At 53.7% G+C, this 23682-nt stretch overlaps 1 protein-coding gene across 2 annotated transcripts; it reads left to right on the top strand.

Moving 5' to 3' along the window:
* Positions 1-618: 618 nt before the first annotated feature.
* On the top strand, positions 619-21266 carry TYRO3 (TYRO3 protein tyrosine kinase). Of its 2 annotated transcripts, XM_074394064.1 has the most exons (20): positions 620-922; positions 2638-2821; positions 3051-3151; positions 4370-4540; positions 5968-6054; positions 6791-6906; positions 9134-9311; positions 9977-10122; positions 10639-10783; positions 11875-12004; positions 12088-12188; positions 12452-12547; positions 12885-12965; positions 13442-13534; positions 14602-14723; positions 15142-15251; positions 15804-15963; positions 16172-16308; positions 17283-17377; positions 19808-21266. In XM_074394064.1, the coding sequence occupies exons 1-20, from the start codon at positions 799-801 to the stop codon at positions 20260-20262; spliced, it is 2832 nt and encodes a 943-aa protein (XP_074250165.1). In that variant the 5' UTR covers positions 620-798; the 3' UTR covers positions 20263-21266. The 2 variants fall into 2 exon arrangements, with proteins under 2 accessions (XP_010344592.2, XP_074250165.1); XM_010346290.3 differs by lacking the exon at positions 17283-17377 and having other exon boundaries at positions 619-922.
* The last annotated feature ends 2416 nt before the right edge of the window (positions 21267-23682 follow it).

The following is a 23682-nucleotide window of genomic DNA, read 5'->3' as shown; positions in this document are numbered from 1 at the left end:
TAAAGGCATGGCAATAGGACATGAATATGGGAAGTTTGCGGGAACGGCTCAATGAAAGTGAGGGACGAAGGGATGCTAGCAGATCCTGTTGGGGGAGCCCTGGGTCACGGCAGTTTCAGGGGGCCTGATAGATGGGAGTGTCTAGGGGGTTAAGGTGCTCTTAAGTCCTAGGGGGTGCTGGATTCTGGGATCACAGTCTGAACAAAAGTTGGGGTGTGGTAGGGGCTAGGGGCTGCCATCGGGGTTTTGAGGGAAGGCTCCGGAACGCCTTCCCTCATCTTCCAGAAAAGATGCTGGAGCGCTTTTAGGGAAAGGAGGGGCGTGGCCGGGGAGCCCCATCCTGGGGGCCGAGCCAGATCCTCGGGTTCGGCCTGGCGGGCGGCCGGGGCCGGAGTGCCGGCGGGGCTGCGGGGGTCTGCGGCGCTGGCCGGGGTTCGGGCTCGGAGCGAGCCGCCGGGGCTCCGCGGGGGGGCGGTGCGAGCTCGGGCTGCGGGCGGGCTGGGAGGAGGCGGCGGCTCCGCGAAGAACATGAATCAGCGGCGGCGACGGCGGCGACGGCAGTGGAAGGATCGTGGTGGCCCGGGAGCGGCCCCGGGGACCCAGCGCTGCTGACGGCGGCGATCGCGGCGGGAGGCGGACGCCAGTCTCGGAGGCGCTCTCCCCAGCGCCGCCCCACGGGCGGCCTCGGCCCCTCCCGCAGCCCTCCTCTCTCCCGCTCCCTTCCCACCTCCTCCTCCTCCCCGTCCTCCTCCCTCCTCGCTCGCGGACCCGGCCCGGCATGGTGCGGCGTCGCCGCCGATGGCGCTGAGGCGGAGCATGGGGCGGCCGGGGCTCCCTCCGCTGCCGCTGCCGCCGCCACCGCGGCTGGGGTTGCTGCTGGCGGCTCTGGCTTCTCTGCTGCTCCCGGAGTCTGCAGCCGCAGGTAGGGGCTGGCCCGAGAGGCGAGGGAAGCGGGGGGCTGCGGAGGGGCGCGGTCGGGGATCGGAGCTCGGGGTGGGCCTGGCGGGCGGGAGTCGGGGTTGGGGTCCAGAGCCGAAGGCCGAGGCTCGGGGCCGGGTCAGGGCGCGCTGCGGAGTGCTCGCCGCCAGATCTCCCTGCGGGCCCCCACCCCCAACTTTCTGGCACTCTGGGCTCTCTTGGCAGGGTGGAAGGGAAGGGAGCGGGGTGTGGGCTGTGTGGTCAGCGGGGAGTGTTTGGGACTGCATTTTCCCGCCTCGATGTTCCCAGCTGTTAGATTCCTCCCTCCCAGTTCTGGGGACCCCATTCTGCCTGCCCTGCACGCGAAGGTCCGTCTCTGAAACCACACGGGCTGGGGCTGAGCACCCAAAGGCCACCCTGATACCATTTAGGAACAGGGGCTGTGAGGGTGCCCAGTCACAAAAAGCAAATGGGCACACTCGAGTTCCTGTGCCTTCCGAGCTTGGAGAGGATGGGCTGGGGCCAGGTTGCTGGTCTTTGGGAGGGGTTAGCCTTGTGTTCCTACATAGCCACTGAGGTATTTGCTGGTGACAAGAGCGTTCCATGCAGCACGGTGCTCTCCAAGTTCCCACCCCGCACCTCGGTGACTGCTGGGCTCATAGAGAGCGGGAGGCCGGCTCCCCTGTCCTGTGACGGGTCCTGAGAAGGTGAAGGGAGCAGGGAAGAGCCACAGGCCAGGACAGCAGCCACCCGGGCTGGCATCTTCTCTTGAGACAGCGTTCCCTGCCATATCAGCCTCTCAGGGAAGGGAAGGGAAACGAGTGACGAGTATTTACAAGCCGAAAGGTGTGGACTTGATGCTCAGGGAGTCCACGACTTTGCCTAGAGTCGCACAGCAAAGGACAAGAAGAAGCAGGGCTGGATTTCAGTTATGCAGATACTTGACCTGCCCCTCTCTCTGCTTAAAAACACGCCAGGAAGCCAGGAGAGGTGCCAGTGTGTGTGTGTGTGTGTGTGTGTGTGTGTGTGTGCGTGTGTGTGTGCACGTGCAGGTTCAAAAGAGTGGCCCCTGTTGGTGTGGCAGTGGCTCAGGGGTCTTAGGCTCCCTGCTCAGGGCCCCAGCCCTCACTTCTGCCTCCCACCTTCCTAGCACCCGCCCCTGCCCACATTCAGGTATTAATAGAGCGGATGGCTGCCAGGAAGGCTGCCATGTGTTTGATCTGACGTGGTTTTGCAGCCATATGTTCTCCACTTCGGGGGAGCACCCCCTCCTTCCCTTCTTCAGCCCTGCTCCATTTGGTAAGGTTGGGTGCAGAGGGTGCTGGCAGCAATACAGGGTCTGGGCTGACACCTTGGGCGGAGAGCTGGCAGCCTGTTGCACTAGTTGGGTGCAGCAATCATTCTTAGGGCAATGCCCGCCCCGGTAGGGTAACTCCCCGTCATTTCAGCCCAGCCTGCCTTCCTTTTGCTGTCTGGTCTCAGCAGGAGGATATGGGGAAGAGGTCCTTAGAACTGGAGGGAACTTGGAGAGCTTGCCATGCCCCTTCCCCTAGCCCAGGTCCAGCCACCTTCCCTCCCACACTGCCCTACCTCTGCTTCCTTGACTGGCTCAGAAAGAGCCCTCTGCCTGACACAGAAGCTACGTTCTGGAAGAGAATAGGAACTGTTTACAGAGACAGAGTTCCTCTCAAGGTGACACATGTTGCTTCCACTCCTCAGGTCTGAAGCTCATGGGAGCCCCAGTGAAGCTGACAGTGTCTCAGGGGCAGCCGGTGAAGCTCAACTGCAGCGTGGAGGGGATGGAGGAGCCTGATATCCAGTGGGTGAAAGATGGGGCTGTGGTCCAGCACTTGGACCAGTTGTACATCCCCGTCAGTGAGCAGCACTGGATCGGCTTCCTAAGGTGCAGGCCTGTGGGGGAAGGTGTGGGCTGCCAGCCCGGGGGCAAGCTGTGCTCTTTCCTTGGGGATTGGGAGCTGGGGGTTTCACTTGATGCTCAGAGGTTTGTGGATTTTTTTATGTGGCTACCTGTGGGACTTTCCAGAAGGGAGGGCAGGCTGAACGCATCAAGTTTGCCTGGCAGAGCTGCCCCCTTGACCCTGGGAAGCAAGCCTGGTATCCTGTTTCCACAGCCTGAAGTCAGTGGAGCGCTCTGACGCGGGCCGGTACTGGTGCCAGGTGGAGGATGGGGGCGAAACCGAGATCTCCCAGCCAGTGTGGCTCACGGTAGAAGGTGAGGAGGCAGAGCCATATGGGCATGTTGGCCTGGAGCACGTGCTGTCTGCTGGTGACCGTACCTCTGCAGCAGAGAACTCCGGGGAAGCTGGGCTCCCCCACTGCTCTGTGGGGCCTGATTGTCCAGGCTCTAGGCCCACTCCAGACATCAAAAGACCCTACCAGTTGGAGTTGGATATCTGAGAACCAAGGGGGCAACTGGGATCCACAACTTGTGGGGTGCAGTCTGTTTCTGTTGCTTGAGCAACAAGCTTCAAGCACCCATCTGGGACTGGACCCTGTTCTGCCAAGTGGCCTGGCCAGCTGGGGGAGGGGAGGAAGGCTCTGCAGCTGCGGGAGCTCAGAGCTTTTCAGCCCAGGAAAACAAAGTGACTAAGAAAGTAACAAAGGGCCCTGAATGGGAGCTGGGGCCTGGCAGCAGAGCTCTGCTAAAGCTCCCACCCACTCCCCCGAGTTTCATGCCCCTCCCCCAGCTCTCTAGCCCCAGTCTCCTCTTTTACTGCGAGAAGAGTTGTCTAAATCTGCCATGGCTAAGGGCGCAGCATGGAAGATGCATCCAAGGTGCCAGGTGTGGTGGCATGTGCCTGTAGTCCCAGCTACTCTGGAGGCTAAGGCGAGAGGATCACTTGAGCCCCCAGGAGTTCCAGGCCAGCCTGGGCAACATAGAGAGACCCCCCCCCGCCCCCCGCAATCTCAAAAGAAGAAAATTCCTAAGGAGGCTAAAAAAATAGAAACACCGCCTACTCATAAGCTAGGTCCCTGTTCTGCTATTGCCCTAATCTTTTTTTTTTTTTTTTTTTTTTTGAAACGGAGTTTCGCCCTTGTTACTCAGGCTGGAGTGCAATGGCGCGATCTCGGCTCACCGCAACCTCCGCCTCCTGGGCTCAGGCAATTCTCCTGCCTCAGCCTCCTGAGTAGCTGGGATTACAGGCACGTGCCACCATGCCCAGCTAATTTTTTGCACTTTTAGTAGAGACGGGGTTTCACCTTGTTGACCAGGATGGTCTCAATCTCTCGACCTCGTGATCCACCCGCCTCGGCCTCCCAAAGTGCTGGGATTACAGGCTTGAGCCACCGCGCCCGGCTATTGCCCTAATCTTAAGGGGCCTCTGGGAACCTTCTGTGTGGAAGACTTCAGATGTAAACAGACTTGTGATTTGCACAGTAGGAAGCCAAGAGGTGGCAAGGCTCACTCCTCACTCCCCTTCTCTCCTAGGTGTGCCATTTTTCACAGTGGAGCCAAAAGATCTTGCAGTGCCACCCAATGCCCCTTTCCAACTGTCTTGTGAGGCTGTGGGTCCCCCTGAACCTGTTACCATTGTCTGGTGGAGAGGAACTACGAAAATTGGGGGACCTGCTCCCTCTCCATCCGTTTTAAATGTAACAGGTGAGCAGCCTCACAAGGAGGCTTGGAGTGGAGAAGGAGCTGGGTCCTCGAGGGCACTGAAGCTTGCAGAGTTTCAGCCACTGAGTTTGCAGCTGTGAGTGTCCAGAGCAAGCCCCAGTGTCTGGGGACGTGAGCTGCACCCTTACTAAGCTCATTAGTTAGGTGTGCTAGGCTGGCCGGGTGGGCTGATTAGTGGTGATCCTGCTGTGTGTGCTTAAGGAGGGTGTGGGGCCTCTGTCTTTGGTTCACAGCAGTCCAGGCCATGCACAGCTGGCCCTTGGAGATGAATCGTATGAGACCAGGGACACCCATCCCCCGCCCCTCCCAAGGGAAGGAGCCAGAAACCAGCCCACGCAGAGCTAGGGAGGAGTATCTGGCAGACACTGAGAAGACGAGACTCTCCGGCTGCAGAGAGGGGAGGGGAGAGGCGGGAGAGAGAAGGGGTAGGGGGAGGTTTGCACAAAGATACAGGGCCTCCTCCCCTAATGGCACTTTCCAAAAACCTCCAGACGTTTTCCCAAACTGTCTTTCTGTACCTCTGCACAGTCACACCTGCACAGCCACCTGGGCCCCAAGTTTCTTGGACACATACCCTCGCATGCTTGTAAGGCTTGCTTATTTGTGAAACAAAGTATACTGTTTCTGATTGAGGCTTGAACTGGGCAAAAAAGATGGGTCTCAGGTGCTGGAAGGTGCCAGGAAATGGAGGCTGAGCTAGGTTCCCCGGCAATTTGAATCTTGAGAAGAGGTGGACTATGAGGCAAGGGCAGGTCCTGTTCAGGAGGCACTGAGTTGGAGCAGATTAGAGAGGAGGTTGGGTTCCCTTCCTTCCAGATGTGCGTGGTTGGGACCCTCAGGCAGGCAGCCTGGTAATAAGCACTCACTGAACTCCTACTCCACACCACACTGTGCTAGGCACCACAGGAGACAGCGGGAATACAAAGGAAATAGAAGCCAAATAACTGAGTATAATTGGGGAGACAAGACACATACAGAAAGAGCTGAGAACCACTGCAAAGCAGAGAGTCTGCAAATAACAACCCCGAAGGGGCACAGAGCAAACAGAAGGGCTCACTCTGGTATGCGCAATAAAAGTGTGACCAGAAAAGGGAGGCAACTTGTGCTGTGTGTGGGAGATGGGATGGAGGCGGGAGGGTGCTGTAGCGTTATTGCATGCTGTGCACTTGACACGCACGTTACCTGAGTCTCACAATTCTCCCATTTGAGGGATGAGAAAACAGAGCCCCCTCCAGGCTCACCAGACTCCAGCATCCCTGTTTATTTCACCGTGCCTCGCTGTCCAGCCTTTTCCTTTGGCTGCAGGGATTTAAGGATGCTTAGACCAGAGCCTGAGTATTCCCCTTTCCCAGTCCTGCACTGAGTGGGGGCTGCTACTTGGGGAGCTGACTGAGGTTTTCTGGCCCCAGGGGTGACCCAGAACACCGTGTTTTCCTGTGAAGCTCACAACCTAAAAGGCCTGGCCTCTTCTCGCACAGCCACTGTTCACCTACAAGGTAGGAGGGCTGGTGGGGAGGAAGGGGGATGAGGCCAGGGGCATTCCCAGGAGCTGTCCTGTAGTTAGAATTGTGCCATGTTTCAGCTCCCCTTGGTCCTGCTGGGATCTAGGGAGCAAGGGGTTAATTGGCATAGCTCCCATTCCTAGTGGGAGCACCTGAGACCCTGCGTGGCTGAGCTGAGAATAGAATCCTGACGTCACAGCAGATTTCCCATCACGAAGCAGAGTCCTTGGGAGGGAGGGAAGGGAGGGAGGGAGGCAGCAGGAGATGGTCAAGGCCCAGCCTTGTTTCTGCTCCTCCCTGAGAGGGGATGGGGGTGGGGAAAACAGCCTAGCACTGGATGTAGGAGACCCAGAGGGCTGGTGCACAGAGAGCGGGAGGGAGTGTCTGCAGGAGCCCGGCTGTGGCTGCAGGGCAGCTGCCTATCTCTTTTTTGTATCTCCCAAGCCTGAGGTGCCACCCCCACATACCCTCTCATCTCTCATTCCTCGGTCACATCGCAGGGAAAGGCAACCTCCCTCCACAGCCCAGGCACTCTCCCAGGTGTGAGCAGCTGTACTCTGCTGGCTGCTTGTTTGCCTATCAGCGTGGTCCTAGGAGTGCTAAGCAAAGTAGCTGTTTTTACGTTGGGGATGCCCCGGACCCTCAGAGAGACTCAGGGCTTGACTCCCATGCCTCCTGCTCCGTCTACTCATATCCCTACTGGGCACTGATTCTGAGTTGCCATCCACAGCACTGCCTGCAGCCCCCTTCAACATCACCGTGACAAAGCTTTCCAGCAGCAATGCTAGTGTGGCCTGGATGCCAGGTGCGGATGGCCGAGCCCTGCTGCAGTCCTGTACAGTTCAGGTAGGCTCTTCGGGCCCGGTGATGTTCATTCTGGCTGCATGGTCAGCATTTTCTTGACATGGGTATCATACTCAGTAGACAGCTTCTCGGGGTTGGTCTGCAGCTCTTTTCAGGTGCTGCTCCTTAGCAGTAAGAGCACAGGCCACTGTCTCTTACAATGGGATGCTGTGGCAACTAAGAGACTTTGCAGATTGGCTCAGATTCATGCATTCTTCAGGTTGGAAAGCAGATCACTAGAGCAGATTTGGAGTACCTGGAAGAGTGTTTCTTTCTCTCTCTCTCTTTTTCCTTTTTTTTTTTTTTTTTTGAGACAAGGTCTCACTCTGTTGCCCAGGCTGGAGTGCAGTGGCGCCATCTCAGTTCACTGCGATCTCCACCTCCCAGGTTCAAGTGATTCTCCTGCCTCAGCCTCCTGAGTAGGTGAGATTACAGGCACCTGCCACCATGCCTGGCTAATTTTTTTTTTTTTTTGTATTTTTAGTAGAGACTGGTAGTTCATCTTGTTAGCCATGGTGGTCCCAAACTCTTGACTTCAAGTGATCTGCCCGCCTCAGCCTCCCAAAACACTGGTATCACAGGCGTGAACCAATGCACCCGGCCAAGTTTTTCTTACTTAGGTGAGAGCTCAGACCTTTGCTGATACTCATGCTATCATGCTCCACCTCACCCCCCAACCCCCACTCAAGTGAAAGAGAAGAAGACCAGGAGGGGCCCTAAGCTTTGGAGAGTGGAAAAGCTGGGTGAGGTGATACTAAAAACAAGAAGCAGTGCAGGCTTGCTCATTTTCATCCATTTACTCAAAAATCATTTAATTTTTGAAATCATTTAAGTTTTGAAAGTACCTTTCAAAACTGTTCTGGGCAGTTCCCCTGGGCAGAAGGGGCCCCTGCTCTGGGCTTCACCATTTAGAGAAGCCTACTCTGGTGGGGCACAGTGGCTCATGCCTGTAATCCCAGCACTTTGAGAGGCTGAGGCGGGTGGACTGCTTGAGCCTGGGAGTTCAAGACCAGCTTGGGCAAAATGGCAAAACCCTGCCTCTACAAAAAAAATACAAAAATTATCCAGGCATAGTGGCATGTGCCTGTAGTCTTAACTATTCAGGAGGCTGGAGTGGGAGGATCATTTGAGCCTGAGAAGTCAAGGCTGCAGTGAGCGGAGATCATGCCACTGCACTCCAGCCTGAGTGAGGGCAAGATCTTGTCTTTAGAGAGAGAAAAAAAGGAGGATCTTACTCTGGCCCTTCTTTGGCCACATCCTTTGCCCCCGGCAAAGAGCCTGCAGGGCCAAGAGGACATGCCCATCCAGATGGCAAGGACCCCCTCACTGTCATACTGTGCTCTAGATATTCAGGATCTTTTGCCTTAATGGCCCCAAGTCTGCCTCCGGGGCCCATGTTGGCCTCTTCCCTAGTCCATCCTCCCAAGGATGGACCACAGAGTGATATAAGCACCTCTAAGCCCAAGGGGCAGCCAGTCGTGAGGGGGATGGGAATGGAGCTTGGCTTTGCAGTCAGCATCGTTCACGCCTGTGCGCATGAGGCCCCTCATGGTGCGGAGCTTGGCTTCGGGCCAGCTCTTCTAGTGCCGCCTCATTCTGACTTGGGACTCCAGGGATTTGGAGAGTCATAAATGCAAACCTGATTTTCCAGGTTGCTTTGAAGGTTTATTGGTCAAAATGTTAAGATAGAAACTTTTTACTAGTTTGTTAGCTGATTTATAGGGGTTAAATATTTAGCCATATAGTACATGGATGTCTATTTGTACTCTTGCCCGGGGCCCCAAAAATGTAAGGTGAAGGTCTGGTTCATAGTGCCCGTAGGCTCCCAGTTTCTCTGAGCTTCAGAAGCTCTGGAACTTGGGCATGGCATGTAAACAGGCACAGTAAGTGGTAAGTGTCCCAACAGTTTCACACCAAGTACAGAAGGACAAGAGTTCTCCAGAGTGGTCAATAAAGGCTTTCACCAAGGAAATGATACTTGCGCTGAGTCTTAAAGGATGAGTAGGGCTTTGCTGGGAAGAGCAGGTCATTCCAAGTGAAAGGAACAGCATTTGCAAAGGCATGAAGGTGTGGAATGTGGTGTATGACTGGGGTAGGGGCGGATGGGAGGGGGTGGGTTGCAAGTGTTTGCTGATAGAGGAAGCATTAATTCAAGCACCCGTAACTATACCCTTCTCATCTTCAGTCTCTCACAGGCTCTCCCCTACATTAGTTTTGTGCTTTTCTATAGGTGACACAGGCCCCAGGAGGCTGGGAAGTCCTGGCTGTTGTGGTCCCTGTGCCCCCCTTTACCTGCCTGCTCCGGGACCTGGTGCCTGCCACCAACTACAGCCTCAGGGTGCGCTGTGCCAATGCCTTGGGGCCCTCTCCCTATGCTGACTGGGTGCCCTTTCAGACCAAGGGTCTAGGTAAGGGATGCATAGAGCAGAGGGGCTGGGCAGGGCTGGAGCCGGGAAGGGGGCCGTGTTGGCTGGAGTTCTGAATGGTGCTGGTGGAGAGGGAGGTTCAGGCATCCTTCAGCAAACATTTACTGCATATCTCTACTTACTACCTTGTATCTAGTTCTTGTGGGCGGAACAGATAAGGAAACTAGAAAAGATCAGATAATGTGGTTGATGAAGAGGGCCCCCAGGAGGTTAAGGAAACCATCCCTAAAAAGGTCTGAGTGAGGTCTGAAGGATAAAGAAGGCATGTAAATATCTGGGGGAAAATCACTGCCAGAAGAAGGCACAGCAAGTGCAAAGACCCGATGACAGAAACTTGCTTGTAGTTCTCTGGCAATTGCAAGGAGGCTGGCATAGCTGTGAGAGGGGAGTGGTGAGGGATGAGGCAGAGAGGCAGTAACCATGGTGATGAAGAGCAACACTGCCGAGCTGGGGTGCTGCCTGTCCTGCCCATTGCTTACCCCTCCCCCAGCACAGTGGGTGAAAGCAGTCAGAGCTGGGAGGTGAACCCTGCCCCCATCTGTGCCTCTCAGAGCTGTTTAGTTCTTGGGAGTTAGTTCCAAAGGTCTGCATGGGATTATGACGGTGGGAAGGGCAGGATCTTAGCAATCTTCTCTCTTTGGCTCCAGCTCCAGCCAGCGCTCCCCAAAACCTCCATGCCATCCGCACAGATTCAGGCCTCGTCTTGGAGTGGGAAGAAGTGATCCCTGAGGGCCCTTTTGAAGGCCCCCTGGGACCCTATAAACTGTCCTGGGTTCAAGACAATGGAACCCAGGTAAGAGACACAGAACCCTCCCATCTCTCCACTCTCCTGGAGCATCAGCCCTCAGGGTTCTAAGGCCTTTAAGAACTTCAAAATGGTTGTCGTTGGTGGGCCTGGGTCTCCCACTGCCCCAGAGAATCCTTTCCTCCTCACCCACCTCTGCAAGTTCCACTTCTCAGAGGATTATGTCTCCTGTTAGGATTGCATCCTGTGTGCACTTTGTAAATAAAGCACGAAGCACATTCCTGCATGAGCTGGGGGAGGGCACAGATAAGGCTTTGTCCCCAGTGCAGTCCGCTCCCATCCCCCACCTGTGCATTCTGGGACTGAGCCTTGTTTGTGTTCTGGAGAGGCCCCTGCAGCTTGGAGCAGGAATGTGATGACTCCCAGAAGGTTGTGTTCCCTCAGCCCCTGAACCCACAGTGCCCCTATACTCCCATGCTCCCAGCTGGACCTTTTTCTGTCCTCAGGCCCCAGCTGGAGGCCTTCTCAGGCTCAGTATGGGGTGGGGGCTTTTCCTGGCTGCAGGATGAGCTGACAGTGGAGGGGACCAGGGCCAATTTGACAGGCTGGGATCCCCAAAAGGACCTGATCATACGTGTGTGCGTCTCCAATGCAGTAGGCTGTGGACCCTGGAGTCAGCCACTGGTGGTCTCATCTCATGACCATGCAGGTGAGGCCTGTAGGGGAGAGGGACAGAGGCTCAGGGGATCAAGGTTCTCAAGGGCAACCTAGACTGGTGGGAGGAGTCTGGTAGCACCTCGCCTCCTAATCAGCCCACAGACAGAGTGAGGAAGTTGAGGCCAGGACTGGTATTTAAACTGTATCTTGACTGGGCATGGTGGCTCGAGCCTGTAATCCCAGCATTTTGGGAGGTTGAGGGATCCCTTGAGGCCAGCAGTTTGAGACCAGCTCTGGCAACAGAACAAGACCCTGTTTCTATAAAAAATTTCAAAAAACCAATTAGCCTGGTGTGGTAGCTACTGCAGAGGCTGAGGTGGGGGGCTTGCTTGAGCCCAGGTGTTTGACGCTACAGTGAGCTATGATAGCACCACTGCCCTCCAGCCTTTGCAACAGAGTGAGACTGTTGTCTCTAAACAAACAGACAGACAGACAGACAGACACATAAGGCCAGGAGTGGTGGCTTATACCTGTAATCCCACAACTTTGGGAGGCTGAGGCTGGAGGATTGCTTGAGTCCAGGAGATGGCCACCCTGGGCAGCAAAGTGAGCTTACCAGAAAGTTTTTCAAATTAGCCAGATGTGATGTTCTCAAGGGCAACCTAGACTGGTGGGGGGAGCCTGGTAGCACCTCGCCTCCTAATCAGCCCATAGACAGAGTGAGGAAGTTAAGGCCAGGACTGGTATTTAAACTATAGCTGGGACCTGTAGTCCCAACTGTGTGGGAGGCTGAAGTGGAAGGATTGCTTGCGCCCGGGAGATTGAGGCTGTGGTGATCTCCAGTGTGCCCCTGCACTCTGGCCTGGGCAACAGAACAAGATCCTGTCTCAAGCAAACTATCTCTCCTCTGTCTGCCCCAGAACTAGCATAGGAATGCATGGTCACACTCTAGGTCACAACAGCCAGGGCCTGTCGCTGACCAGGTAGGAAGGGCTCCTGGGTCTTCCTCTGGAGCCCCTTTCCCTCAGAACCTTTATTGACCTAGAGAAGCCCCTTGACCCGGCTGGATGGCCATCCTGGGAAAGTTCTGAAGGGGCCACATGGTGTCATCCTAGCTCACGCCACTGCGCCTCCCTTCCACAGGCCACCAGGGCCCTCCTCACAGCCGCACATCCTGGGTACCTGTGGTCCTTGGTGTGCTAACGGCCCTGGTGACAGCTGCTGCCCTGGCCCTCATCCTGCTTCGAAAGAGACGGAAAGAGACGCGGTTTGGGTAAGGGGGTAGGAATGTGGAGGGAGAGGCGGGTGATGACAAAAGACCTTGGAGCTGACCCCAAGTCCTGGGTTTTCCTTTAGGCAAGCCTTTGACAGTGTCATGGCCCAGGGAGAGCCAGCCGTTCACTTCCGGGCAGCCCGGTCCTTCAATCGAGAAAGGCCTGAGCGCATCGAGGCCACATGTGAGTGGTGGGAAATCATGGGAAGGACAGTGGGCTGTCTTGCGCGCCTACCTGTGCTCTTTTAACTCATTAATTTGACTGCTGTGTCTGAATGTCAGTGAGCCCCAGGCACACAAACCTGCCTGTGTGGAGCTCACCACCCCAGCCGTGGGAGACCTAACTCACGTCTGTGCTCTGAGGGCAGAGTCTAGGGTATAAGAGGCAGGCTGAGTTTTGGATCAGGAATCAGAGATCCCTCCTTCCCACAAACTCTTTGCTCACAGTGGACAGCTTGGGCATCAGTGATGAACTAAAGGAAAAACTGGAGGATGTGCTCATCCCAGAGCAGCAGTTCACCTTGGGCCGGATGTTGGGCAAAGGTATGTGGGGCTGTGCAGGGATGGGCATGGCTGGTTTGCCATAGCTGGAGGTATTTGGTTGCCCCTGTCACTTTTAGGGTGTGGGTCTGGGTTGGCTCCTGTAAACAAGGTATGCTTGTAGACTCCTGAGTGTGGGACGTTTGGGTGGAATGGTGGCTGGGGACAGGGAAGGCTGAGGAGCTGCTCCCAGCATGCTCTGCTTTGGCTACTGGCAAGTGTGCCTTCTCCATTGCCCCCAGAGTCTGCTGACTGTGTCCTCATGGAGGGTCACTTGGGAGAGAAGAGGTCAGGGAGCAGAGAGCCAAGGAGGCTCTCCCTCACTTGGACTGGTTTCTAGGAGAGTTTGGTTCAGTGCGGGAGGCCCAGCTGAAGCAAGAGGATGGCTCCTTTGTGAAAGTGGCAGTGAAGATGCTGAAAGGTGAGTGGCGAGTAGTAGTGGCCTAAGGGAATCACAAGGAAGGGTAAGAGGGGTGACTGACTCTGAAGAAGGCTCTGATTTGCCTCTAGATTTTCCAAGAGGAGCTGGGCAGCACTAACTGGGATGCTGTCTTTACACATGAATAATTCACAGGCATAAACCCAAACACACATATTCATGCCACAGCCATTGTTCTCTGCCATCGGCAGTGACTGCCCTCTGAGTTCCCTCGTGGGTGATTACAGCTATGGTTTGTTGAACTGCTGGGCTGCCCAAACCAAAGGGAAGGGAAGGCATTAGCAAGTAGAGAAGTTGCTGAATAGCACCTCTCCTGGGGGTTTCTCCTGCTCATGACCGGGCTGATTCCTGGGCTCCCTGGGAAGCCTAGGAGATCTTAAGGAAAAGACCTGGGAGTCTTGGGTCAAATCTAGGAGCATTTCTTGTTTTATTCCCTCCTTCCCATCCCTTTCTCCTAGCTGACATCATTGCCTCAAGCGACATTGAAGAGTTCCTCAGGGAAGCAGCTTGCATGAAGGAGTTTGACCATCCACACGTGGCCAAACTTGTTGGTGAGCCCCTTATGCGGGGAGGCAGATAGAGAATAGGGCTAACAGTATGCTCTACCAACATGAGAGGGTAGCCTGCAGGAAAGAAGTCTGGACTCACCTGGTAAGTAAATAGATAAAACAGCAAGGATGGTCCTGGCAGAAATCTGAGGTGAGAAGTACCAAAGATCCACACAGAAAGACTTTGGGGCCAGGCGTGGTGGCTCATGCCTGTCACCCCAGCACTTTGGGAGGCTGAGGTGGGAGAATTGCTTGAGACCAGGGATTTGAGACCAGCCTGAGCAGTATAGCAACAGCCCACCTCTATTTACACTTGATCTTAGCCAAAAGGCCAAGCAGCGATGCCCACCTCTATTTAAAAAAAGAAAAAAGAAAAAAGGCCCAAAGGCACAGCACTTTGGGAAGCAGAGGTGGGCAGATCACGAGATCAGAAGTCCAAGACCAGCCTGGCCAACATGGTGAAACCTTGTCTCTACTAAAAATACAAAAATTAGTTGGTGTGGTGGCACACGCCTGTTGTCCCAGCTACTTAGGAGGCTGAGGCAGGAGAATCGCTTGAACCAAGGGGGGCGGATGTTGCAGTGAGCTGAGATCACGCCACTGCACTTCAGCCTGGGTGACAGAGTGGAACTGTGTCTCAAACACCAGACACACACACACACACACACACACACCCCAAAATTAGCTAGGCATGGTGGTGTGCACCTGTGTCCAGCTACTTGGGAGGCTGAGGTGGAAGGGTCATTGGAGCCCAGGACACTGAGGCTGCAGTGAGCAATAATTGGGCTACGGCATTCCAGCCTAGATGACAGAGTGAGATACTGTTTCAGAAAAACAACAAAGACTGCTCGTGTGGACAGAGAAGGAAAGGAAGGGGACAGAAGATGCTCCAGGGATCTGAGAGCAGCCAGAGTCCCTGCTGGGTAGTCCCCAGACCAGTATGGAACCTATGAAAATATAAGTGGCAGAGCCAGAGCTAGAGATGGGACCCAGCAGGTGGGGACTTATGCAGACACCTGAGCTGCCCCTTGACCCTTCTGTGCTGAGCTCCGGACTGTCCCTTGTCCCAGGGGTGAGCCTCCGGAGCAGGGCTAAAGGCCGTCTCCCCATCCCCATGGTCATCTTGCCCTTCATGAAGCACGGGGACCTGCATGCTTTCCTGCTCGCCTCCCGGATTGGGGAGAACCCCTTTGTGAGTGCCTGGTATGGGGGTGGCCAGGAGGAAATGGGTGGGAGCACAGGGCCTGGAAAGGGATAGAGACCCTGGCAGAGAGGGGCTTGCTGGGTAGGGTTGATGGAGCTGGATGGGAGTAGGAGAGCTCTGAGTTTGAATCCTTTTAATCTAGCAGGCTTCCTTTTCTCTCACAAAACCCTGCTGAGAATTGTGGGCTGGGCAAGGGACCTTTCTAGGGGGAGGGACTTGTGGAGACTCAGGTCGAGGGAGTCTTAGCTTTCAGGCTCCCTCTCAGGCTTCCCGAAGCTTCCTTGCCTTGGGAAGGCCCTCCATCCCTTTCCTTCGTTCCAGTGATTCTGGGGACAGTCTCCAGCCTCTCTGGCCAGGGACCCCATCCATCCTGTCCCAGCCTGAGCTTGCCCTGTCTGTCCACCAGCACCTACCCCTCCAGACCCTGATCCGGTTCATGGTGGACATTGCCTGCGGCATGGAGTACCTGAGCTCTCGGAACTTCATCCACCGAGACCTGGCTGCTCGGAATTGCATGTATGAATTCTAGAGGGCTTGGGGGTGGGAGACAGCAGCAGTTGCCAAGAGGAGCTAACTAATGGTTGGCTCCTGCCTGGGACGGTATCTGCTATGCATGGGGAGATCTTGGGAGCAAAGATATCCTGGCTCTTGTCAGGTGCAGTGGCGCGTGCCTGCAGTCCCAGCTACTCAGGAGGCTGAGGTGGGAGGATCGCTTGAGGCCAGGAGTTCTGGGCTGTATGCGCTGTGCCGATCGGGTGCCCCCACTGAGTTTTGCATCAATATGGTGACGTCCCAGGAGCGGGGGACCACCAGGTTGCCTAAGGAGGGGTGAACTGACCCAGGGCAGAAACAGAGCAGGTCAAAACTCCCGTGCTGATCAGTAGTGGGATCGCGCCTGTTAATAGCCACTGCTCTCCAGCCTGGGCAACATAGCAATACCCCGTCCCTAAAAAAGAAAAATAAGCGTTTAATAAAATTAAAAAAAAAAAAAAAAAAACAAGATATCCTGGCTCTTGTAGGGCTGTGAGCATGGCGGAAGGCTGACTCCTCCCTCAACACCCCTTGTAGGCTGGCAGAGGACATGACAGTGTGTGTGGCTGACTTTGGACTCTCCCGGAAGATATACAGCGGGGACTACTATCGTCAGGGCTGTGCCTCCAAATTGCCCGTCAAGTGGCTGGCGCTGGAGAGCCTGGCTGACAACCTGTATACTGTGCACAGTGACGTGGTGAGCAAGGTGGCCCCTGAAGTTTGGGGGGGACTCGTGTGAGAGCAGACCTTCAGGATCTTTAAGGGCCTAGCCAAGTGTGTTCTCGGGTTTGGCTGTCCTGTGATGAGGCCCCTGAGCCCCAGGCTGTGCCTGCCTCAGAGCCATGGCTCTGCCTGGCCCAGGACGCCTAGTGACAGCTTCTCCCCCAACCTTGACTCTGTCCCAGTGGGCCTTCGGGGTGACCATGTGGGAGATCATGACACGTGGGCAGACGCCATATGCTGGCATCGAAAACGCTGAGATTTACAACTACCTCATTGGCGGAAACCGCCTGAAACAGCCTCCGGAGTGTATGGAGGACGTGTGAGTATCCTGGGAAGGGGCTCTGGAAGGAAAGGGGGATCTGGGGTTTTAGCTGATGGCTGCCACCACAGCTGCTGGCCTAGTGGAAACTAACAGCCTCAACTGAACCTTTGTTTTTTTGATGAAACCTCCTTGTAGTTGGAAGATGGCATTCCACCTCACACTCACTATTCCTCCACCACCTCCCTGTTTTCTTTCTTTCCGCCTTCCCAGCCCATAGTTCTTGCTTCAGCCTTTGTCTGTCAGTCTCTTTTCTCCAGTTTGTGGGGAGAACCAGGAACCCCAAGAGCAGAAGGCACAGTGCTGAGTACAAGTGTGGGAGTTTCCCTGCCACCTTCCCACCCATAATTCCTTTTTTTTGGAATTTTTATTTATTTTATTTGTTCTACTCTAGTGAATGCAACCTTTGTCCTGGAGACCCTAGCTAGTCTAAGAAAACTTCCTAGGCTGAGCTCCTCCTCCCCCTCAGATGGGGCTTCCTAAGGCATGAAAAAAGCTAGGCGGCTTCATGCCTCTCCTTGCCTGGCAAGGTGGGAGGCTGGGAGAGGAGGGAATCTAAGATAAGTAACTGAGATCCCGGAAAAAGGGAACTGCCTCCTCTTTCTGCAAGCCCAAAGCCCTCAGGACTGGGCAGGCAGTGATACCACCCACTTTGCTAGAGTGATAACAAAAACCCCTGTGACAAGATTATGGGAAGTGTCACTGACATTAGCTGGGCACTTAGGCATTCTTTTAGGTAATCTTCCTCTGAACATATGAGGAAGAGACTCTTATTATTTGTTTTTTCTTTTTGAGACGAGAGTTTCATTCTTGTTGCCCAGGCTGGAGTATAATGGCAAGATTTCAGCTCACTAAAACCTCTGCCTCCCGAGTTCAAGCAATTCTCCTGCCTCAGCCTCCCAAGTATCTGGGATTATGGGCACCCACAACTACACCTGGCTAATTTTTTTTTTTTTTTTTTTTTGTATTTTTAGTAGAAACAGAGTTTCTCCATGTTGGTCAGGCTGGTCTCGAATTCCAACCTCAGGTGACCCACCCGCCTTGGCCTCCCAAAGTGCTGGGATTACAGGTGTGAGCCGCTGCCCCCTTATTTATCTCCACTTTGTAGATAAGAAAATAGGATTAGAGAGATTAAGTAACTTGGTCACAGAGCTGTTAAGTGAATGAGCTGGAATTTGAACCTAGATCCTTGTGGTTTTAGAATATGTATTCTCAACTCTTTTTTTTTTTTTTTTTTTTGAGACGGAGTTTCGCTCTTGTTACCCAGGCTGGAGTGCAATGGCGCGATCTCAGCTCACCGCAACCTCCGCCTCCTAGGCTCAGGCAATTCTCCTGCCTCAGCCTCCTGAGTAGCTGGGATTATAGGCACGCACCACCATGCCCAGCTAATTTTTTGTATCTTTAGTAGAGACGGGGTTTCACCATGTTGACCAGGTTGGTCTCGATCTCTCGACCTTGTGATCCACCCTCCTCGGCCTCCCAAAGTGCTGGGATTACAGGCTTGAGCCACCACGCCCGGCCCCTCTCAACTCTTAATGACAGCAACTGTGGTTTGTCTGTTCTGGTATTAAATTCCCACTCCATCAAAGCCAAGGTCTCCCTAGGCCTCCAGCTGACGTTTTGTGGGTATTTTTGGTTTTGTTTTTTTGATATAGGGTCTCACTCTGTCGCCCAGACTGGAGTGCAGTGGTGTGATCTGTGCTCAAGTAATCCTCCCTCCCCAGCCTTCTAAGTAGCTGGGACTACAGGCACGTGCCACCATACCCGGCTAATTTTTATATTTTTGTAGAGACGGAGATCCGCCATATTGACCAAGCTGGCCTTGAGCTCCTGGGCTCAAGCCATCCACCTGTCTTAGCCTCCCAAAATGCTGGGATTACAGGTGTGAGCCACCATGCCCAGCCCAGAGGACCTTTCATGAGCACCAGGGGGAGTGGAACCACTGTGATAAGAGAAAGAATCTACTCCATTTCTTGCTCTGGGATTGGACTTCGAGAAGGCCAAGGTCATGGACAGGCAGAGGAAGGTTCAGCCCGATGGTGGGATCCTTCCCTTGCACAGTGGGGAAATCTTGAGTACACAAGCCAGGCCCTGCCCCTTCTGTTCATTCAGCGGAGCTCAGGGCATGGCAAGGGGCAGGAAGCTCACATCTCCCTGTGGCTGCAGCCTGCCTCAGTTCTAATCCGGAGCTGCAGAAGCTCTGATGGGCAGTAGGGACTAGACCTCAGCACAGCCTCCTCCCAGCTGGGGCTCGTGCTGTCAATGGAGAGCGGGCGGGCACTGGCCTCCCCCAGGCGGCCTGGTGGACAGATGCCAGTTGGCTCCTAGCACAGCCTTGGGAATGTGTCCCAGTCTGGCCATGTACCCACGGCCCCAGACCATTCCTGTTCCCACGGCCTGCTCGGTATCTGGCATGATCCCTGCCGTTATTAGAGGCCCCTGCTGGGTGTGCTGGGTTTGAGGCAGTGCTTGGGGCTCTTGTCATGAACATTGGCAAGAGAGCAGGCATTTGCTTTCGCTGGAGTTGGTTTCAGCCTCTTCCCATTAGGTTTTTTGGTTTTTATTTTTCAACCTTGGCCTGAGGCATTCCTTGGGCACCCTGAGTGATAGGCTTCAGGGAATTTGTAAGGTTCCTGAAATTGTATGTAAAAAAGCATTCCCGTCAGGAAGAGAGCTGGAAGCTTTTTCCAGATACTCAAAGGTTGTGTATGAATAGTGAGGATTTTTTTTTTTTTTTTGATATAGGGTTTCATGTTGGCCAGGCTGTTCTTGAACTCCTGAACTCATGATCCGCCTGCCTTGGCCTCCCAAAATGCTGGGATTATAGGCATGAACCACTGCACCTGGCCCCAAATAGTGAGGATTTTTTATTGATTTTATTATTATTATTATTATTATTATTATTATTATTATTATTTTGAGACAGAGTCTTGCTCTGTCACCTAGGCTGGAGCAATCTTGGCTCTTTGCAACCTCTGTCTCCCAGGTTCAAGAGATTCTCCTGCCTCAGCCTCCCGAGTAGCTGGGATTACAGGCATGTACTTCCACACCAGTCTAATTTTTGTATCTTTTAGTAGAGATGGGGTTTCACCATCTTGGCCAGGCTGGTCTCGAACTCTGGACCTCAAGTGGTTCACCCAGGGTCTCGCTCTGTCACCCAGGCTGGAGTGCAGTGGTGTCAGCATGGTTCACTACAGCCCTGACCTCCCTGGGTGCAAGTCATCTTCTCACCTCAGCCTTCTGAGTAGCTGGGACTTTAGCCATGCCTACCAAGCCCAGCTATTTTTGTTATTGTGGAGACGGGGTTTTGCCATGTTGCCCATACTGGTCTCAAACTCCTTAGCTCAAATTATCCTTCCCACTTGGCCGCTCAAAGTGTTGAGATTACAGGTGTGAGCTGCTGTGCCCCACCAGGGATTACAATTTTTAAAGACCCTAGTGCCATATGATGAAGGGGCCCCTGCTTTTGAGCCTTCGCTCACGCTTCTTTCCACCCCAGGTATGATCTCATGTACCAGTGCTGGAATGCTGACCCCAAGCAGCGCCCAAGCTTCACTTGTCTGCGAATGGAACTGGAGAACATCCTGGGCCAGCTGTCTGTGCTCTCCGCCAGCCAGGATCCCTTATACATCAACATCCAGAGAGCTGAGGAGCCTGCCACCGGGGGCAGCCTGGAGCTGCCTGGCGGGGATCAGCCCTACAGTGGGGCTGGGGATGGCAGTGGCATGGGGGCAGTGGGTGGCGTTCCCAGTGACTATCGGTACATCCTTACCCCTGGAGGGCTGGCTGAGCAGCCAGGACAGGCAGAGCAGCAGCCAGAAAGTCCCATCAATGACACCCAGAGGCTTTTGCTGCTGCAGCAAGGGCTACTGCCACACAGTAGCTGTTAGCCCACATGCAGAGGGCATCAGGGCCATTTGGCTGGCTCTGCTGGCCACTCTGCTGGCTGACTAAGCCCCATCTGACCCCAGCCCAGACAGCAGGGTGTGGAGGCTCCTGTGGTAGTCCTCCCAAGCTGTGCTGGGAAGCCCGGACTGACCAAATCACCCAATCCCAGTTCTTCCTGCAACCACTCTGTGGCCAGCCTGGCATCAGTTTAGGCCTTGGCTTGATGGAAGTGGGCCAGTCCTGGTTATTTGAACCCAGGCAGCTGGCAGGAGCGGGGTGGTAATGTTTCCATGGTTACCATGGGTGTGGATGGCAGTGTGGGGAGGGCAGGTCCAGCCCTGTGGGCCCTACCCTCCTGCTTAGCTGCCCCCGCTGCTTAAGTGCATGCATTGAGCTGCCTCCAGCCTGGGGGCCCAGCTGTTACCACGCTTGGGGTTTAAATACCCAGGTTTGCCCCTCCAAGTCACATAGAAATGATGTCCTTGTAATATTCCCTTTTAGGTGAGGGTTGGTAAGGGGTTGGTATCTCAGGTCTGAATCTTTATCACCTTTCTGATTCTGCACCCTGCCTAGGCCAGGAGAAGTTGAGGGGAGCATACTTCCCTGCAGCTGACCCGGTCACACAAAGGCATGCTGGAGTACCTAGGCTATCTGGTGCCCCTCTTCCAAAGGCAGCGTGCTGAGCTGGCAAGAGGAAGGGGTGCTATGAGGCTTGCCCAGGAGCAAGTGAGCCTGGAGAGGAGTTCAGGAGCCCCTCTCCATGCACTCCCACAATCTGAGCATGCTACCAAATCTCAAAATACCCTAAGACTAACAAAGGCAGCTGTGTCTTAGCCCAATCCTTCTAAACGGTGACCTTTAGTGCCAACTTCCCCTCTAACTGGAGAGCCTCTTCTGTCCCATCTCCAGAGAGAAATCAGGCCTGATGAGGGGGAGTTCCTGGAGCCTGGACCCCAGCCTTGGCGGGGAAGCCTCCTGGAATGCACGGGGCGGGTCCTAGCTGTTAGGGACATTTTCAGGCTCTTAGTTACTGTTTAAAACAGAAATAAAATTGAAGACTGAAGACCTAAGGTTTTGTCTCCATTTTTTTTTTCTTTTTTTTTGAGACAGAGTCTCACTCTGTTGCCCAGGCTGGAGTACATGGCATGATCTTGGCTCACGGCAACCTCTGCCTCCCAGGTTCAAGTGATTCTCATGCCTCAGCCACCCAAATAGTTGGGATTACGGGGTGCATCACCACGCCCAGCTAATTTTTGTATTTTTAGTAGAGATGGGGTTTCGCCATGTTGGCCAAGCTGGTCTCCAACTCCTAATCTCAGGTGATCCGCCTGCCTCTTCCTCCCAAAATGCTGGGATTAGAGGCATGAGCCACCATGCCCAGCACCAGCTTTGTCTCTTAAATGTTTACTTTTTTCCAGATCACAAGAATGAAACATTTCCACATAGAGAAAAGTCTGGAAAGACACATGCCAAAATGTTAACAGCTGTTATCTTTAAATGATGGGGTTGAGGGGACTTTCTTCTTTGTGCTTTCCAAATTTTCTGCATTGAGCACAAAATGCTTTTGTAATTAGATACAGGACCCCAATGAATCTTATTATATTGAAGATAATACAGAGTCACTGTGGGCAGTTAGAAAAATGCAGGAAATCATAAAGAAAGGGTGCCAATTACTTATACTCCCACCATCTAGAGATAACCACCACTGATCTTTTGAAAATGCAAATATTGGCTGGGCGCAGTGACTCACGCCTGTAATCCCAGCACTTTGGGAGGCACAGGCGACTGGTTCTCGAGATCAGGAGTTTGAGACCAGCCTAACCAACATGGTGAAACCCCGTCTCTACTAAAAATAGAAAAAATAGCCATTCTTGGTGGCGCATGCCTGTAATCCCAGCTACTCAGGAGGCTGAGGCAGGAGAATTGCTTGAACTTGGGAGGCAGAGGTTGCAGTGAGCCGAGATCACACCACTGCACACATTCCAGCCTGGATGACAGAGTGAGACTCCATTTCAAGAAATAAAAATAAAAAAGGAAGTATGCAAATATTCAGCAGGGCACAGTGGAGTGCTTTTTTTTTTTTTTTTGAGACTGAGTCTCATGTTTCACTCTGTTGCCCAAGCTGGAGTGCAGTGGTGTGATATCGGCTCACTGTAACCTCCGTCTCCCAGGTTTAATCGATTCTCCCTCCATGGCCTTGTGAGTCACTAGGACTACGGACATGAGCCACCTTGTCCAGCTAATTTTTTCTATTTTTTGTGGAGACGGTTTCACCATTTTGGCCAAGCTGGTTTCGAACTCTTGACCTCATGTGATCCACCTGTCTCAGCCTCCCATAGTGCTATAATAATAGGAGTAACATACCGTGCCCGGTTTGTAATCCCAGCACTTTGAGAGGCCGAGGCATGTAGATCACTTTAGACCAGGAGTCCCAGACCAGCCTGGGCAACATGAAAACCCATCTCAACTAAAAATTCAAAATAACTTTGCCAGGTGTGGTGGCACAGGTTTGTCATATCAGCTACTGGGTGACTGAGACATGAGAATCACTTGAACCTGGGAGGCAAAGGTGCAGTGAGCCACTGCACTTCAGCCTGGGAAACAGAGCAAGACTGTTCAGAAATAAAACAACAAAGAAAGAATCTTTCAGAGCAAGTTCATGGGAGGTTCAGCAGGAGGCGCAGGAACCATGCCCCATGCTAGTGAGGAGTGTGGGGAGACTGGGAGGGGCACAGGTGTTGTGCTGATTCTGGTTGAGGGCAGGGGACTAGGGCGGCTGCTTCTGAAAGCAAATATCCTGAAAAACCTGTTGCTGGTACTCCAAATTCTGGTTCCCACGAAGATTGTGAGACCTGAATAAACTTCCAGGTAAGTAGCTTTCAGAATCTTTCCTGCTGTGATTAGCTTTCACTGCAGGTAGTGATTACCTGTGAGATAATATTTGGGAATTATTGATTGAAAAGACCTTCACTATCCGTTTGACCTGGTGGCTCACACCTGTAATCCCAGCACTTTGGGAGGCCGTGGAAGGTGTATCGCCTAAGGTCAGGAATTCAAGACCACCCTGAACAACATGGTGAAACCCCATCTCTACTAAAAAATACAAAAACTAGCTGGGCACAATGGCAGGCGCCTGTAATCCCAGCTACTTGGGAGGCTGAGGCAGGAGAGTCGTTCGAACCCTAGAGGCAGAGGATGCAGTGAGCCAAGATTGCACCACTGTACTCCAGCCTGGGTGACAGAACAAGACTCCATCTCAAAATAAAAAAAGACCTTCACTCTCAAATAAGTGTCTACCATTAATGGGCACTGATTATGTGCTATGCACTGGACCTAGTGCATTGTATATATTATCTTTTAGTACAGCATTCCTGTCAGTGGGGATATAATTATTCTTCTTCCAGCAGATAGGACAGAGATGCAGAGTTAGTAACTTGTCAAAGGTTATATAGCAAATGAGTGGTAGACCCATGTGTGAAACCCACT

Source organism: Saimiri boliviensis, chromosome 2 (genome assembly GCF_048565385.1).
Source record: "Saimiri boliviensis isolate mSaiBol1 chromosome 2, mSaiBol1.pri, whole genome shotgun sequence".
NCBI classification, from domain to species: domain Eukaryota; kingdom Metazoa; phylum Chordata; class Mammalia; order Primates; family Cebidae; genus Saimiri; species Saimiri boliviensis.
This window is presented reverse-complemented; position numbering and strand designations above follow the sequence as displayed.

Excerpts from the sequence above, each read along its gene's own strand:
- TYRO3 (XM_074394064.1), top strand. The coding sequence starts at position 799 with ATGGCGCTGAGGCGGAGCATGGGGCGGCCGGGGCTCCCTCCGCTGCCG. Across the intron at positions 923-2,637 it reads CCCGGAGTCTGCAGCCGCAG|GTCTGAAGCTCATGGGAGCC; the intron begins GTAGGGGCTGGC and ends TCCACTCCTCAG. Across the intron at positions 4,541-5,967 it reads ATCCGTTTTAAATGTAACAG|GGGTGACCCAGAACACCGTG; the intron begins GTGAGCAGCCTC and ends TTCTGGCCCCAG.